An 18,319-nucleotide genomic window follows, 5' to 3' on the forward strand; every position below is an offset into this window, starting at 1 on the left:
AAAAGTCCGGGCAGGAGGCGTGGCGGTGGGAGGAAGAGCTTCCCCCCTGGCCGGTGCGCAGGGGAGCCCAGGCGCGGGCAAGGGGCGGTAGGAAGGGAGCGCCGGGCGTCTCTTAAGTTTAGAAACAGCAGCGCGTCCCTCGCTTCCCTTTTCCCGAGCGCCTCTGAAGGACGTTCAGCGGAAGCCTTCGCCCCACCGCTGTCTCCAAGGGCCGCAAAGAGTGGGTGGGTTGGGGATGATGGGACCTGGAACCCGAGACCGCGGGAGAGATTAATCCTTTAACCTGCTGGCGACTTTGGGATCTGATTGGCTGAAAGGGAAGGAAAAAAGAAACATTAAAGGGGGGGGAGGGAAGACAACCTTTTACGAGCGACTTTCGGTTTTCAGGGCAAATCCTTCGATTTCTGGGCCGTCCCCTTCGGAGCTCCCTCTTTCCCCCCTCCCTCCCTCCAGCTCCGAGTCTCCTTTGCAGTTTCAGCCGCTTGGCGCGCTCCGTATGCAAATGAGGGGCCTTGGCCGGTCCCGCCCCTTCGCTCTAAGGGAGGGGCAGGCGGAGGTGCCGGCTCGGCTTCCGCGTCGCCTTCTCTTTCTTCTCGGTCCACGTTTCTCCCCACCGAAAAGGCAGGGCCAATAGGAGGCTGGGGCCCGGCTCCGTCCCACCCACTGCTGTTTATTGACACCTCTCCAAAGTTCTCTCTCTCTCTCCCTCTCTCTCTCTCTCCCACTCCCTCCCCCCGCCGTCCACCCCTCCCCCCCAATAGCCAAAGGAGACGGGAGGTGTGGGGGGGGGGGGCGATTGAAAATGTTTTATTACCTCTGAGTGGTTGTTTGGGATCTGTCAGAGGGAGGCGAGCCGCGAAAAGAGCGCGCCGCGGAGGCAAAGTCGAGCCTGGCCGGCCGCAAAGGAAACGGGCGGAAAAGGTGAGCAGCGCCACTCAAAAAAAAAAAAAAAAAGGAGAGAGAGAGCGCGGGAAAAGCGACGAGCCAAGCCGGGAAAGGAAAACCGGGATCTCCCCTCGACCAGCCGCAGAGGGAGCGCCCAGCCCTCCTGGCCTGCGTTTAGGAAGGGGGGGGGGGAAGAAGAAGGAAAAAAAGGCAGAAATTCCTCTACATGTCCGAAGATCGGGAGGATTTTCTCTGCAGGCAACCCACAAAGCCTGAGGCCGGGCTGAAGGAAGAGGCGGCGGTGGCGCTTTCTCCCTTGGGATCAGGCGATCGCCTCCGGAGGGAGCGCAGGAGGATCTCCCAGCGCCCGACCAGGCTCTCTCCAGCCGCGGAGAAGGGAACCAGGGCCGAGCGGCGCCTCCTTCGTCCGGCCGCCGGCCGTGGCTCGGCGCCTTCGACGGGGCTGATTTCCGCGCTACACCCGCCGGCGCGCCTCACTCTTCCCGCGCCCAGTGAATGCCATTTTCCTTCCCCGGGAGGCTGGCCCTGGTGTCCGTTTGCTCCCCTCACCGAGCGGCTGGCCAGGGAACAGCCGCCCTTCGGCCGGAAAGGAGCCAGAGACAAGCCGGAGAGAAGGAAGCCACAGGACGGACTTCGCTCTTCCCACCATCGCTTAATCCCGCCGGCAGCTCTTCGCTCTCCGCCCGTCGCCGCCGGCAGCTCCTCCCAGAGACGGCTGGAAGCTCCGATCCCTCCACGAAAGTTTCCCGCTCCTCCGCTGCCCGCCTTCTATGAGGGCTCTGGTTAAAGTTTGGAGTTTTTCCCCCCGATTTATTATTTTTGGGGGGGGGGGAGATTATCCGGGAACGGTGCCTCTTCCCCGGGATCACCAGAAGGGATCCCCTTCTTCGAAGGGAGCCCCTGAGCTCGGCTGTCCGGACAGCTCCCCGTCCGATCCAAGCCAGCCCCTCCCAGCCCCGATCCTCGCTTCTTCCGAATCAAGGGACGCTTTCAGGGCATCCCTGAGCGGAGCCTTCCCGAAGTGCTCCCAGCGTCGCTCTTCCCACGTTCCTTGAACTCCTCGCTCCAGAAAGGCCTTTTATCTTCCGACGACGCCTTTGCTTCAGTTCAGAAAGGGAGAAGCTGCTCTCTCTCTCTCTCTCTCTCTCTCTCTCCCCTCCCTCTCTCTCTTTCTTCCCCCCAAGTTTGGACAGAGAATATCACTTTCCCTTTCAATGCTGGCCTCTTGACTCCAGTTAGTCGCCCTCTCTCTGCTCCAGCTGCTCAGCCTCTCCCCCCTCCCAATAGCAGAACAGGATCCCCTCAATTGACTCCAACCCCACTTTCCTATATCTCTTTCCGCCCCCCCCCCCGTCCCCAGCCATCTCTGCCCCTTGGGGGGCTCTTCCCTTCGCCCTTAGACACCGGGTCCGCAGGAGACACCGGGTCCGCTTCTCCTCCCCGTCCAAAGAAGGCTCCTCCGCGGCTTGAGAAGAGGAACAGCCCGTCGGCGTCAGCGCCCTGCCCGGCCGTCCGACCTGGGGATGCTGGCGGTGGGGCCGATGGATGGCACCTCCCGGCCGAGCGCCTTCCTGCTCAGCAGCCCGCCGCTGGCCGCCCTGCACAGCATGGCCGAGATGAAGACGCCGCTCTACTCGGCCGCCGCCGCCGCCGCCGCCTACCAGCTGCCACCCGCCGCCGCCGCCTCAGCAGCCGCCGCCAGCGGACCTTCCTCCCTCTCCTCCTCCTCCTCCTCAGCTCCCTCGTCGTCGTCGTCGTCTTCCTCCTCCTCGGCGTCCGCCTCGCCTTCCCCTCCGCTGGGTTCGCCCACGCCCGCCGGCCTGAAGCTCCACGTCGCGGGGGCTCTGTCGGCGCTGGGCTCGCCCCCGCAGCACCACTCGGCCGCCACCCCGCACGGCATCAACGACATCTTGAGCCGGCCGTCCATGCCGCTTCTCGCCGCCGCCTCCGCCTCCTCCTCTTCGTCCTCCGCCTCGCCGGCCGCCGGGCTCCTGGCGGGCCTGCCCCGCTTCAGCAGCCTCAGCCCGCCGCCGCCGCCGCCGCCGCCGCCACCCCCGGGCCTCTACTTCAGCCCCAGCGCCGCCGCCGCCGCCGTGGCCGCCGTGGGGAGGTACCCCAAGCCTTTGGCCGAGCTGCCCGGCAGGACGCCCATCTTTTGGCCGGGGGTCATGCAGAGCCCTCCGTGGAGGGACGCCCGCCTCGCCTGCTCGCCCCGTAAGTATCGCCTCCTCCGTCTGGGAGCCCCAGCGCCTCCCTCCCTCTCTCTCTCTCCCGGGCCTCCAAGCCTTGGCGCCTTCCCGACGGGAGAGGCGCAAGGGCCGTCGCCTCCTGGCCGGGGAAGCTGGCGTCCCTGAGGGCTCCGATAGAGGAAGGCTGAATCGCCTTAACCGGCTCTTCTTTCGCTCGGTTCTTGCCTGTTTCTACGCCCGGGCTCCTTCCCCACCCCAAGGCCGATATTCATGACTGCGCTGCCCCAATTCTGCTGGGAAGAAGGCAAATTCCGGGGGGCCACTTTTGCTGTTGTCGTTGGACAATGCCCTCCCCCCCACACACATCTGTCCAGCTGTGCCTTCCCTACCAAACCCTTTCCCTGGGCCGGAGAACCTGACGTGGATAGGGAGACAGCGAGGGTTTCTCTCCCCCCCCCCTCCCCTGGCTCCCTCTCCTTTTCCGAACCCAATAGAAGACTGGGGCCCTCCAGCTGCTTTGGACCACAACTCCCACAATTCCTTGCCTTGGACTGCCTGGGGCTAAAGGGAGTTCCCTGCCCCACCGCTAGGGGGCACCCGCTTTGCACTCTCTCCGCCCTGTGCTACTTGCTGTTGCCGAGATGAAAGCGGGCCTGTCTGGGGAGCCCAGGCCGACAATCCAGGGCTTTTGCCCTCTGCCTTTGACCTGCTGCCCTCTCCGGATGGGTTGCCTTATTGAAAACGGGGTTGGGTGGGGGTTGTAGTCCCAGCCACCCTAAATGGGGAACAGGCTCTGCTTTGAAGCCACTCAGTGTGCCTCAACTGTGCAGTGTGGCTAACCTGAGGCAAGAAAGATGCACTCAGCGCCACGCATCCACACGTGACAGCAACTGGGGGACAAGGCGCTGCGAAGAATCGCTTCCTTCAGAGGTCTTTTAAAGTAGGGGCGCTGCAGCAACCGCTAGACCCGAAAGCCCCCCTCGCACCGCCCCTCTTACTCCCCCCCCCTTGAACCGGACTCCTGGGGTTGATGCTCTAGCTAGCAGCTCGTTGCCTTTGCAACGGAGCTGCTCCCTTGATTCTTGCGGTTTCTTGGCCAACCCTTCCCCCGAGGAGGCCGTCCCAACTCCCCTTCTCGCCTTAATGCTGAGCCCGGCTTCTTTCCCCTCGCCTTAAAAGAGCGAGTCAAGCGCCACGAGAAAAAAAATTAAGCGGTCCGTTCCTGTGAATTGGCTTGGCTCTCCTTTTTTCACCCCCGAAAACAGATCCAATGGGGGCGACGCCCTGAACCCGTCCCTTCCGCGGGAGACCCGCTCGGAAGCCAGTTCCTTTGAAACTGGTGGGGTTCCTTCTTGAGCGAACTTAGTTACGGGAGGGGGAGCTTGTTAAGAAGGCCGCCGTGGCGCTTTTGTTCTCGCTTTTTTTTTTTTTTAATCCTTTTCTTTGGGGGGAAGCAGTTGAAGGGGGAAAAAGAGAGACACCCCCCCACACACACACTGGAATATCTTCTTTGCCCCCTTCAGGTGAAATAACTTTCAATACTAACTGAAATTTAGACATCTGTTTCAGTTGAGGTGCCCATTGTTAGTATTTGAAATAATGGGTCTAGTCCTCTGTTTAATAACATTTTCCCTCTAAGGGAAAATGCCGGTCTTTAATGCAGAAAGACCATTATCTAGACTAGACCATTATTCCTTTCCTTTCCTTTCCTTCCCTTCCCTTCCCTTCCCTTCCCTTCCCTTCCCTTCCCTTCCCTTCCCTTTCCTTTCCTTTCCTTTCCTTCCCTTCCCTTCCCTTCCCTTCCCTTCCCTTCCCTTCCCTTTCCTTTCCTTTCCTTTCCTTCCCTTTCCTTTCCTTTCCTTTCCTTCCCTTTCCTTTCCTTTCCTTTCCTTTCCTTTCCTTTCCTTTCCTTTCCTTTCCTTTCCTTTCCTTTCCTTTCCTTTCCTTCCCTTCCCTTCCCTTCCCTTTCCTTTCCTTTCCTTTCCTTTCCTTTCCTTCCCTTTCCTTTCCTTTCCTTTCCTTTCCTTCCCTTTCCTTCCCTTTCCCTTCCCTTTCTCCTGCCTTCCTTGCTTCTCTGCCTTCGTTTGCTGCCTTATCTTCTTAATCTAGCTGGGTAATTTTTTTTAAAAAAAAAAAAAACCTCCAGCTTCTTAAACTCTAAATGTCAAAAAACAATAATAATAATAAAAATCAGGAAGTTTCTGGTTGCACTTTTTCCAACTAACAATTCTTACGAACTTGTTACTCGGGAAAAAGTGTTTCCGGACACCTTCTGTTGTTGTTGTTGTTTTGCCCCCCAAGTCGCGACTAGAGCGAACCGGCTTTGTTCCTGCAACGGAGGGAGGCCGAAACCCCGTCGCTGCCGAATTGTGCAAACGGCGCCGGTTGCTTCAGTTTCCGAGTGCTGAAATTTCCCTTTTCCCGTTGAGCAAACGTAGCGCTGGGCGGAACGCACGGTTATACACACACACAGTGAGTGTCCCTTACGTGGCCTCTTCCCCTTTTCTTTTTCACTTTTTCGACTCTAGATCAAGGCTCCATTTTGCTGGATAAAGACGGCAAACGGAAGCACACGAGGCCCACGTTCTCCGGCCAGCAGATCTTTGCTTTGGAAAAGACTTTTGAGCAAACCAAGTACTTAGCTGGGCCGGAGAGAGCGAGGCTCGCCTATTCGCTGGGAATGACGGAGAGCCAAGTCAAGGTGAGAGCGGCTGCGGGCAGGGAAGAGAGACGGTCCCGATCCAGGCGACGACCCTCGTTCGCCCGGGGAAGGGAGCTTAAGGTCGTTCACAGGCGGGGGCGATGGGCGCCCCTTTAGAGTTTAGTCCTGGGGAAAAAAAAAAAAACCGGAATGGGAACTACGCTCTTCCCGGATCCGGTGGGTTGTGATCAATTGAAAGTCCAGCTCAGGCCTTCGTGTACAAGACGCCTTAGGAAAAAGAGCGAGGTTCGTGGCAAAAACTGGTCTGTTCAGCTCTTCCTGTTTCTAACTTGGCGGTCTCGAAATTAATGGGAAAGGGAATAAATATTTTCGCCTCTAAAGAGTCCCAACACCCCACAAGCACACCGTTCCTTCTGCCCAGGTTTTAATCAACGGGGTTCAATCGTTGTTAAGAACGAAGGGCTGATAAATAGCTTTATGGGTCTGTGTTGATGAACTAGGGCAAGTGGGTTCAAAAGAGCTGGTCTATTAATTAAAAGACTAAAAGACTAGTTACAGAAAGATTGGAGGCATTTACTAGCCAGTAAAGCCAGCCTAATTGTCAAGTAAAAAGGGTAAGATATTAGGGTAGCTTTTTTTTTTTTTTTAAATCAGGATGCTAAAAATAAGTTCCGGAAAGGTATCTGGGTGTGTAAATAGGAGCTAGTTTGCATTTTGCAGCACTAATTAGGTGCAGGTGTGAATGAGTGGCCCTCAAATCCTGTGCACCCACACAACTAGGGCAATCCTAAGATCTAGGCCTTTTAAAAAGTTGAAAAGCTCCAGTGTGGTGTTCCTTTAAGTCCTCTGCCCAGCATTCTGACTGTATTCTGCTTTCTTTGTTTTTCTCTACTGGCCCCACTGAAGTCGACTCAGAACTGGAACAAGACAGGGAAGCCAAAATAACGTTTGAGACTGTATTTTAACTGATCCTTGGGAGTGTCTGGAATGAAAAATTCCCACTCTATCCCAAACACTCAGCCGTAGCTTGGGTGGTCTCCGTTCTCTAGTCCCAAAGGTGCTTTTTCAGGAGGCGACTTACTTGTTTTTCTTTGAAGATCTTTCGCTTCTCATCCAAGAAGCTTCTTCAGTTCTGGCTGGATGGTGGGGAATGGAAGGTAGGCAGGGAGACTTGATTGCTGCCATCCAGCTCCCAACCCAAATTTGAAGGGGACTCACTTCTGTATGAATGCTGTGACGGGGGTTGTCCTGTGAACTTGCGCAGTCAAGGCCGACTCTGCAACTTGTACATTAGAGTAGTGCATTTGGCAATGTGCTAGTGCATTCAAGACCTAACTCTTCTCATTGAGTTCATTACCTTAAGAATCTCAAGACATCTGTTACTTTTTGGTGTAAACCTGTTCATTCTTACACTCCTCTGGAGCTCCCAAGAAACGCACCCCGAAGACAAATTGATTGAATTCAGTAAAGCCTAAAGGTTGGTGAATTAAAATCCACCTATGTTATAGCTGAGCAAGAAACCTGTACTTCCCTAAAGCTAAAGTCATAGTCATGATAAGCAGAATCATTTTAAGATGCCTTTGGAAACCTTTAATTCTCTTGCTTTCATTGTGTAGTGGGGAAAAAAAAATATCCCACACCTCAAAATGCACTTCAAGTTTTCTTATTATTTCAATTGTCCACCCATACTGTTGGGATTTCACAAAAGCAGAAGTAAAACCAACTTTTCCGTACAATTATGGGCGTGTGTGTGTGTGTGTGTGTGTGTGTGTGTGTGTGTGTGTCTCTCTCTCTCTCTCTCTCTCTCTCTCTCTCTCACACACACACACACACACACACACACACACACACACACGTTGCATAGCAGGACATTTTGGGAGAAAATGTACTTTATATATACACGTGGAAATAAATCTTATCAAACTCATTACAAATTTTATTTCTGGGTGGGCATCTGCAGGACTAAAGCTTATTTTACATTGATTCCGGCCAAGAGCAAAATTTAACTAATCATTCTTTTTCCCCACCCCGTTTATAATTCCTTTATAGGCCTGTATTAAAAAAAATACTGTTATGGCTGCCCTCCTGTATACTTATCTGAATATAAGTGTTCAATACAATGGAATCGTTTCTGAGCAGACCAATATAGATTTACACTGGAAAGCTGCAAATTAACTCATTTTCATTTATTTGGAAGGAATCATTTTAAAAAATCTTCTAGGTAGCTCTAAGAAATAGATGCAAATTTGAAGGAAAATCAAACTTAACAAGTCCAGCTCTCTGTGTTGTTCATCTGTTGCTGCTGTGTTTTTTTAAAAATACCTCCGATCATATACTCATTTTTCAGATAGTGTTCAGAGAGTCAATCTTTCAGTACAATCTAGGATTGTACTCAGTGTAAAAGTGCAACTGGGGTTGTTTGGATTAGGTACTTTTGCTTGTGGATGTTTTCATTTTGCACGTGGGAATTTGGGAGAGCTTTGTAACTGTTTGAACAAGATGAACCTTTCTCTGGGTGAGAAGAATTAAATGAAGCATAAAGGTTGCTCAGTTCCTTGAATTGTTTGATTTCAGCATAAAATAAAACCTTGTCCGATGGAGCAACTGGGAATGTTATAAGAATAGCAAATCTTTCCTTTCCTTTCCTTCCCTTCCCTTTCCCAACAACAGAAAATTCTTTAGACATCTGATGAAACCAATGAATCTTGCCATTTATTTCTGAGTATTCAAATGGATGGAGGTGGTGGTGGTGGTGGAGGGAAAACCTCCCTTTTACAAATTGTCACTTTATTTCAAAAGTTATCCAGAGACCCTCATTTGTCACTGTAAATATGTGGGAAAGGCTTGGAATAAATGGCTGCCTTTCCCACTAATATGCCCCACCATTTAGTGCAGTGTGTTTGAGGAGGGGAGGGGGTTATTTAAAAAAAAAGGGTGCATTGTGAATCAGATGTTAATTTGAACAGAGCAGCCTGGTCCAGAATGGGAAATGAAGGATTCATATGTGTTTTGTTTTCTAAGCCACCAAGTGGAAAACAGCTACACTTTTTGTTAGAAGAAGCAGTATTTACTCTGAGTAAGTCCCTTTGCAGTGAAGGAGGTTCACCATGGAGCAAGAAACTTTTAGGTTTGTCTTGTTTCTTGTTCAACGCCTTTCATCTCATCTCAAACCAGCCCAGAAAAAGTTTGGCACTGAGGTCATTTATGCTGCCTTGATTTCAACACAAATTAAGCGGGCAGTCAGCCCCAATTTGATGATAATCATTTTTTATAATCTTCAGGAGTGAATTTGGCTCTCCTCCATTGTCTGTTGGAAGTTTTTGTCTTTCAACAATAAGACTGGTTTTTGTATTTATCTTTGTCCTGCGGTATAAGAATACATTGGGTGGCTTGTAATAATACATGAAAAAAATGACAACAAATTAAACCAAAAAAAAGGACATGTAAAAATAAAATGCAAAAAACACAATGTATCTATTGGAAACAAAGCCTCATTATATCTATATGGTTTTCTGCCCCAAATTAAGTCTCCAGTTCTATGTGTTTCTTCCTGACAGTAAATAGCTTTTCCTCCCATTGGGTTTCCTCAGAGAAAACAGCATCGCCTCTAGCTTCAAGCAGCCTCAAAGTTGCATTAGACCCAGTTACCTTTACTTGGATGCAGTTTATCATAAAACGAAAAACAAGGGCTAATCCCATGAATTATGTTAAACCATTACTTAACCCTGCTTAAAGCAGAAAAAAGCAAATTGCAACAAAGCATGTTATGGCTTAGCATGGAGTGTGAATGCAACCAGTATAGTGTGCAAATGTATTCATCTAATTTCGAAGGCGCTAAGGGTAAAAAAAGGAGAGTAGCAACTTGTTTGTTTCCACCCCGTTCTGCTTGTGTTGTCTTCTCTCCAGCCATCTGGCACTTTTGACTTACAAAAGTAGGCTTCCGCTTTCAATGGACTCAGAGGTGAGGAAGCGAGAATAAATGAATGAGGATGCATCTAGAGATCAGGGAAGGAAAGCGGGAGAAAAAGAGGGGAAAAAAAAAACCAAATCTGAGGCATGGAAGAGAGCAGGAAGGCGAGAAAGAAGAAAGGAAGGAATAACAGGTTATGGGAAGGAGAAAAGAAAGGAATCTAAAGGCGAACCGGTTCAGCAGTGTGTGCAAAAAGTTAATTGAGTCTGTTTGGGCTGCTGTTGTTGCCCATTCTCCAAACAGTAGGGCTGCTTTAATTTCCATAACTATATTGGGGTTAATAATGCGAGACTTTTTTGTATGCCTGCACAGAAGGAAGATTCACTCAGCTTCCTGGGGCCTTTTGATTTTGAAGCATGCCTTCTCCCACACTTCACTTTTCCCTGCAAAGAAAATGCAATTTGATTTCTCCCCTCCCATGTCAATAGCACTGTAAGTTGAATTGTATGATGAAACCCAAAGCACCAAAATAATTCTAAATTTTCTTTTAGCTGGTGAGTTTTACTCCTTCTCAAGGGAAGGACGGATCTCTTGAGTCATACTCTGGATGGTCCCTTCCCTGCAGAAACCCAAAGCAAATGCCCTTTTCTCCCTTTTAGCGAAGGGCTGCAGCCTTTAGCAACATCTACAGGATTATAACACTGACTCACGCAATCTTGTTAAGGGGACAAAATGCCAGGAAGCGAAGCCCAGATACAAGGGTGGGAAAACGATTGAATTTGTGAAAGGCAATTTCATCTGTATCTGCCTGCTTTCACTACTGGGTTCCAGGCAGGCAAGGCTCAGCTACTACCCAATCCTTACAGCAGTGTGTACCCCACCAAATGCTCCCTATCTGGGTTGGCATGCCCTTCTCCTATTGTGTGTGGATGATGGGCATTGTGATGAACCCATTTGCATGGGCAAGAAAGGGCTGTTTGGCAGCACGGGCCAATAAGAGATGGCCTCAACTGTCTGAAGTTATGGTGGGTGGGGTACTTGGGAAATCGGAGGTAGCAAGTCAGCAAGTCGCAGGGAATGAATATAAGCCAATGTGGTTAAGTCCAGGTAAAGTTTTATTCGGTGTGCTTTTGTTAATACACAGATCCTTTTAGCTTGATAAGTTCTTCTTCAGCAAACATACTCAGGAGCGCAACCAGGCCCTGCAGGTTGGGTATGAGATAATTTAGCCCTGTAATTCATTCTTTACTTGGGCATTAGCCTGGCTGAACACAGAAGGGAATGACTCTGCTTAGGTGGGTGATCACCAAGTCAGATGTGCCTACTTAGTGATGGTGGGGGTGGTTCAAAAGCAGGACATGGTTTGAAGAAAATAATAATAATTGATTCCAGGCACAATATCTAGATGTGCCTTCTGTATTGCAGAGTGAATTTAGTAGTGGAATCTTCTAATATCTGGGGCCTCGGTCACCAAAGCTATGTGGCGATAGTTAAGATGCTCCCAGAGAAGACAATAGTGGCTGAGACCATTGTTAATATGAAGAGCAATTATATGCAACTAGTTTTAAGTGAATCTCTGGTGATAGTACAGTAGCTTCTGCTGCTACGCTCCTATTAATGGCTCATTTGCATTTTGATAGTTGATAGACTAGCATGATTGAAATCCAGCTGACAAATATGAATGGTTAATTGCACCCATATACCCAATTACTTGGGAGTAGGCACTTTTGAGGATAATGGGCTTACTACATTCACTGCTTTGAACCATAGCAATAAGAATAGTCAATTAAATAGGGGATGTAGAAATAATTTTGGTGCATTTAAATAATCCTGCATGATGGACTGATTTAATAGCAACCTGTGGCATTAAAAGAGTGGAAATCATAGCGTTCAATCACATTTCTTTGAAAATAGTAAGCTCCATTGTTTTAATAGGACTTTTGAGATTTTGGAGCTTAGTAGTATGTAATCGATGGATAGATTATTTAATTCCAGGTTGATGGTGCACCCCTGGAAGACCTATCCTTGGGACAGATCATCCTGGAGATAGTCTATCTAATTGGTTCCTAAGAGCTGACACCAACTTGATTATATATAAACAATTGCATATAAACAATCAAGTCTCTAATCAACTTAACTGATCTCAAAATACTAAACAAATTATTTCTGGATGATATTTGAATGGAAGACCACCAGGAAATTCTCATGGCTGTAAACTACACTGGAAGCTGGAAAAAAAAACCTTTCATATCATTGTCAAGAAACATGAACACTTTTGGGCTTGACATTATTTTTATTGGCCCAAGAGAAAGTGAAAAAAATCATCAGAATGTATATTACTTTGGAGATGAGCATATCAATGGACCATTGAAATGGCACTGTACAGCCAGGTAAACCTTAAGGACACCAAAATAATGGCAGTTATATGGTATAATCACATAGAAGCTACTGAATGAATGAGGCATGACACTTGATTCCAGGACATAAATTGGCATTCACATAACACTGAGGGGAAAAAAAATGCAGGAGTATATTGTCCATGCATGAAATAAACTTTTGCTGGATTGGAGAAACACAATTAAAACTGCAGAGTCAAATGCAGAATAACTGCTCTGGGGATATCTATGATATACAGTAGTGCCTACCGGTATATTACCATAGGAACTAACAACAGTTACTTAATAGTAGTAATGCAGTGTGGAATTTAGTGCAGACCGCAAATGTGTAACAAGTCCTTTTGTGCCAGATGCACTGAAAAATGAAAGCTGAGCATACTTTCCCTTCTGTACCTTTCCACTAGTTTTTGCATAGGGTGATGTTTGAAATGATAATGTCTACGTTTTTAGTAGTGCTTGGAGAAAAATGCACCATGAATGTTATAAATGCATGTGTAGTGAAAAAAAAGATGTTGCAGCTACCATTGTCTTGGAAAAGACATTCTTTTTTGTGTGTATTAAAAAAAAAAACTATGATCCAAAAACAATTCTAAAATAATAATTCCAAACAGATCTTAAAATTGAATTTGTAATTTCTTAAACTAAGAATCTACAGAACAATTAAATCATATCTACTCATAAACTAACCAGGGAGAGAAGCAACTTAGAACTAAGGAGAAACTTCTTGAGAGTTAGAACAATTAACCAGTGGAACAACCTGCCTCCAGAAGCGATGAATGCTCCAACACTGGAAGTTTTTAAGAAGAGACTGGACAATCATTTGTCTGAAATGGTTTAGGATTTCCTGCCTGAGCAGAGGGTTGGACTAGATGACCTCCAAGATCCCTTCCAACTTATTATTATTATTATTATTATTATTATTATTAACTAGAGTTAAGCACATTTAGAAGTAGACTTATTAAATCATTGATATATTAGGTAGAAATGATTTATTATTGGTTCCGATGGGTTTACTTTAAACCTGGCTAAATCTGGATTCAACCCAATGTATTTAACTAAATACGTTGAAATCTCAATGCCAATAAAAATAATATGATTAATAGCGATGGGGACAATAATGTTAACTTTTGTTGTAAAACTTCACACAAATATAAACAATATTGTTTTAAGACATCAGAAGCAATGACTTGGCCATAACATGCTGTGTTAAAATGTCTTTGGCTGATTTGTGATTCAGTATATCCTTTAAGCATAGAAGGTCTGTCATTAACTCAGCTCACATTGCTAACTTCAGAATTATTTCCACTTTACTTGAAATGAGATTAGACTGTCCATTTTTCAGTTAAGTTGATCTGAATCATAAAGCCAGTTGGGGTGAAGAGTCTTTTTGTCTTGTATAGACTTATAAACATTTCCATGAAACATATAAAAATATACTATCACACTAAGACTTATATGCAGGGTATAGTTAAAAAAACCCCTCAAGATGGTGGCTACAATAATGTGAACACAGCTGTACAACTGCAGTTGTACAATTGCAGCTATCATGCTAACCTTTTTACAGGTACCACTGATCACACCCATAACAACTTTTCAGTAAATTGCATTTTTGGACAACAAACCTATTGGAATGCAAGTCCTACAGCTTGGAGCAAATTCTATCAATCTCAATGACACTAACCCTGAAATAACCAGTTTTAGAATCTAAAACTAGTTTATACTACATATTAAACCCAACTACCTCCATTAAATTTATATTTACTATGCCTGGGCAGGAAAGTTAGGACTGGGAAATAGACAACATAATTTAAAAGTAGATTTTTCCACTACAGTAATAGAAAAAAACAATTACTTCACAATGGTTCAACTATGAGAACTTCTTCAAAATTAGTGCAAAGGAAGAAGACAGGCTGCCTGAGTGCTGACCAATTTTATTTATTTTTTAAAAAGATTTGTAGGGCTGCTCATGTTTTATAAAATTAACTCTTGAATGGCTAACAGCATATAAACGAATAGCAAAATATTCCAGATTAAAAACCTTCTCATACTTGTTGTTGACCCCATGGACAACGCTCCTCCAGGCTTTCCTGTCCTCTGCCATCTTCTGGAGTCCATTTAAGTTCACACCTACTGCTTCAGTGACTCCATCCAGCCATCTCATTCTCTGTCGTCCCCTTCTTCTGTTGCCCTCAATCTTTCCCAGCATTAGGCCCTTCTCCAGTGAGTCCTTACTTCTCATCAGGTGGCCAAAGTACTTGAGTTTCAACTTCAGGATCTGGCCTTCTAAAGAGCAGTCGGGGTTGATCTCTTCCAGGACTACTACTTCTCATACTACTAAGCACCATAACAATATCGTCATAAAATCACACATGCTGGGCTCTCCTGCCCTCCCGAGTTAATACCTGAAAGAGAAGAACTAATACCTGAGATCTTGGAAGGTGAGATGGGTAGGGACCCTCCGAATCTCAAGGGAGAGGCTGTTCCCCAAAGCAGGCACAGCTATGGAAAGTTCCTAGATCCTCACAGATAACTGCATTTTAGAGAGGAGACATAGTTTGGACCTGTAATGGTATGTAGGAATGATCTTGGGAACGAGAGAGATACTGATAAAAGTCAGGGAGGAGAAGCCCATAGCTGCAAAACAAGCAGAGAGGGAAACTCAGAAAGAGTCTTCCTTAAGGCAGGAAAGAGATGTGGTGGGAGATTCTGTTAATAAATCCCTATAACAAAATAGAATTAATTCATGTTTCCCTACTTGGGAGGCTGACAGAACCCACCTTATCCAATCTACTACTGGGATAGGTAGATGTCCACAGAAGGAGGCAGTCCTGAAGATAACCTGGTCCTATGCTATGCACGCCAACCCCTTGAATTGGCCCAGTTTTTCAGTTGTTCCCCTTTGTTAAAGCGTCCTACACAGTCAGTATGTGTACCCAAAATGGAAGACATTTTCCAGGGTGTGTTTATGGAGAGATTCTAATTCCAGGGTACCCTCAGTCCAAAGTGGAGGAGTAGGCAGTACATAACTTGCTTGCAAAGCAGTTACAGCAGTGTTTTTTAAACTTGGTAAGTGGCTGGGGAATTCTGGGAAGTGAAATCCACACATCTTAAAGTTGCTAAATTGGAAAAATCACATTCTTGGGATAAGCTGTGTGATTCCAGGAAAAGTTTGGGCACTTTAAAGAGTTTTAGACATGTACTACATTTGCAGTCTGCAAACGTATGATCTGAGACCTGGTACTTTCCTGGAGGATATGAAGACACCTTTTCAATGCATGTACACTAATTCATGATGCTATGATAATAATTCTGAAAATCAGGCTTTTTCTTTGAAGGGTGTGTGCATCAGTTTTATATACTACCGTAGTTTTCTTTTGAACCAAGTGTAGGCACATGTAATTCCTTTGAAGAATTCCTTTGACTTTTTGGTAACTTCAAATAAATATCCATGTTTTCTGGAAAGAAACAATAGAGATGGTAGCAGTTACTTTCAGGTTTTTTCCTCCTTTACTATCTAACCTACAGCTTTGCAATTTTCCAGTATTCTCCCATACCTCTCCATCCCCTCCTTTGTAGAGCCATTCCTGACTCCTGGTAACCGTCTAGAGAAGTCCCTGCAATTCCTTTGGCAAGATTTGCCATTGTCTTCTTCCTGGGGCTGAGAAACAGAGACTGGCCCAAGGTCACCCAGCTGCTTTTATGCCTAAAGCAGGACTAGAACTCATGGTCTCCCAGTTTCTAACCTGGTGCATTTAATCACTATACCAAACTGACACTCTATCATATTCAACTAGAAATAATTGTGTATTACTGATGTCTGGGTTTTTACATCAACCAGATTATGGTCTAGAATAAGACCATAATCCAACCAACCAGATTATGGTCTAGATTAGAGTTTTTCAAATTTGGCAACTTTTAAAATGTGTTGACTTCAATTCCCAGAATTCCCCCCCCCCATCCCAAATGCTGGCTGGGGGCTTCTGGAAGTTAAAAGTCCACCCATCTTGAGGTTACCAGGTTTGAAAATCCCTGCTTTTTGTGGACGGATGTGGAAAAATGCCCACCTGCTCCTCTCGGTTAGCACAGAGTGCGAATCCTCCAAAAACGGAGAGGCTGTGCATTTCCTTGAAAACCCACCTTGTGGTAAATGGCCTTGCGAACCCGAGAGGAGGAAGCGGACGATCCGCATCCACTCCTCCAAACGGGCTAGCAGGGAGTCTAGCGGGAGCTCTCGAGCGTAAAACAGGGCTCAGATAGCAGGCCCGCCGCCCGTCCGGCTCTCCTTCACCGGCCTTCCTCTCTCTCCTCCTTCCAGGTCTGGTTCCAGAACCGGCGGACCAAGTGGCGGAAGAAGCACGCGGCCGAGATGGCGACCGCCAAGAAGAAGCAGGACTCGGAGACGGAACGGCTGAAAGGCGCCTCGGAGAACGAGGACGAGGACGACGACTACAACCGGCCGCTGGACCCTAACTCGGACGACGAGAAGATCACGCAACTGCTCAAGAAGCACAAGACGGGCGGGCCCAGCGCCGGCCTGCTGCTCCACGCCTCAGAGAACGAGGCCTCCTCCTAGGCGGCGCGGGGAAAAAACGCCGCGCGGCCGCCAAAAGACGAGCTGAGAGCCCCGCCGAGGCCGCGCTCCACAGACCCAGCTGCTTTTTCCGACCAGGGAAAGAAGGAGGAGGGCGGCCGGGCGGCCCCTCAGAGCTGCTCCTGCCCGGGTGGGTTTCTTGGGGAAGGTTGCGGCGAGGAACCTCGACAGACAGGCCCGAGGCCCAACGTCGCCTGGCCTTTCCCGCCAAAGGGACCCGCTACAAGCCCAGCTGCGGCAGAGGCGTCTCTTTATTGTAAATAGCTTTATTCACGGACTTTATTCACACAGTGAATATTTAAACCTAATATCTTAACTCCCGGCTAGTTCGCAGCCGGAGCGTCGGCGGTCGGGAGATTCGCGCCGTTGAGTCGGCTTGTTTATCTCCGCCCGCCGCCTCCGCTCCTCAGGCTCTTCTCCTTCGGCTTTGATTGCGTGGAGTTTTGTGACTTTAAAGGTGGCGGCTTCTTTCTCGTAGTAGCTCATGAGTTTTCGTCGCTAGCTTAACTCCCAACTTTCAACGCGGACGCGAATGGTCTGCACTGGAGGGTGCGGGGGGGGTTAAATGTAATTGGTTTCCTTCAGCAAAACCTCTTTTTTTTTTTTTTTTTTAATTTTTCCCAGTGGGGAGAATGGACAAGCTAGAGCAACGCAGAAAACTTTTCTGGGGCCGAAGAAGAAGAAGCGGTCTGTGTAACCTGGACATTAAAGTTCTTGGTTGCCATTTCAAATTGGAATAAATGGGCCCCTGATCTTTCGCCGAGTGAACCAGGGCAGTCAGCTTCTTCGAAACAGCTATTTAAAGATGAACGTGTATAACCTAGATATTGTAGTTTAAAGCTCCTTTTAATTTTCTCTCCTGCCAAATGATGCCCCCACCTACACACACACACACACGTTTGCGGGTGGTGGTGCGAAATTCTAACTTTCTTGTATTTTGCTTTGAAAAGCAGAAGTAAAGCGAGAAAAGAGGAAACCAAGCACTCGAGAAAATCTCTTGCAAACAATAATAAAATTGCTAGTAAACTTTATGGTTGGTTTTGAAATCCCGAATTCGCGGCTGTTCAATAGAATTTAAAATGTGGAATGTCAACTTTTTTTAAAAAATGAACATGTACATTGCTTTTGTTCTTTTTTTAAAGCTAATGTATTAGCGTTTTAACCTTTTATTAATTTATACGAAGACATTTCAGTTCGCAAAGTGAACAAAGACAGCCCTACCAAGACCAGATTAACTCAATGCACTTTGTTTTGTTTTAAAAGGATAAATCAATTGAAGTCAGTTATTTCACGTCTGTTGCCTGGAAGAAAACTAAGGGTGCAGAAAATGTCTCATCTGAGATGAAATAAAATTGGTCATAAATAAATCAATAAAAATCATTACAATTGATCAATTATTTCGGTTAATTTATATACCAAATATAGGCAGTTCTTTTGTTTTTTTCCTTAAGGCTAAAGCCCCCTAACAAAAAGCTTATAAAGAACATATAAAGTATTTTAAAATCTCGTCCGCCTCGTTTTGATTTTATATATAGAATTACACATTCCTTTAAACACAGAATGAAAGACTTCTTGGTTCCTCTAGTTATTCGCAGTTTGCCGGGTGATTTCGGAATGGATCCCTGAAAATGAACAGGGTTCTAGACAAGAGAAAGCGAGAAAGAC

The 18,319-nt window shown here is 47.0% G+C and overlaps 1 protein-coding gene across 2 annotated transcripts; it reads left to right on the top strand.

The window, feature by feature from the left end:
- Positions 1-829: 829 nt before the first annotated feature.
- On the top strand, positions 830-18,044 carry NKX6-1 (NK6 homeobox 1). 2 transcript variants are annotated; one of them, XR_005557619.1, is made up of 4 exons: positions 830-3,120; positions 5,624-5,796; positions 16,379-16,910; positions 17,279-18,044. XR_005557619.1 is itself a non-coding variant. In XM_039350906.1 (3 exons), the coding sequence occupies exons 1-3, from the start codon at positions 2,430-2,432 to the stop codon at positions 16,634-16,636; spliced, it is 1,122 nt and encodes a 373-aa protein (XP_039206840.1). In that variant the 5' UTR covers positions 830-2,429; the 3' UTR covers positions 16,637-18,044. The 2 variants fall into 2 exon arrangements, 1 of the variants encoding a protein (XP_039206840.1); XM_039350906.1 differs by having other exon boundaries at positions 16,379-18,044.
- The last annotated feature ends 275 nt before the right edge of the window (positions 18,045-18,319 follow it).

Source organism: Crotalus tigris, unplaced genomic scaffold (assembly GCF_016545835.1).
Source record: "Crotalus tigris isolate CLP2741 ecotype Arizona unplaced genomic scaffold, ASM1654583v1 scf7180000018362.849699, whole genome shotgun sequence".
NCBI lineage: Eukaryota > Metazoa > Chordata > Lepidosauria > Squamata > Viperidae > Crotalus > Crotalus tigris.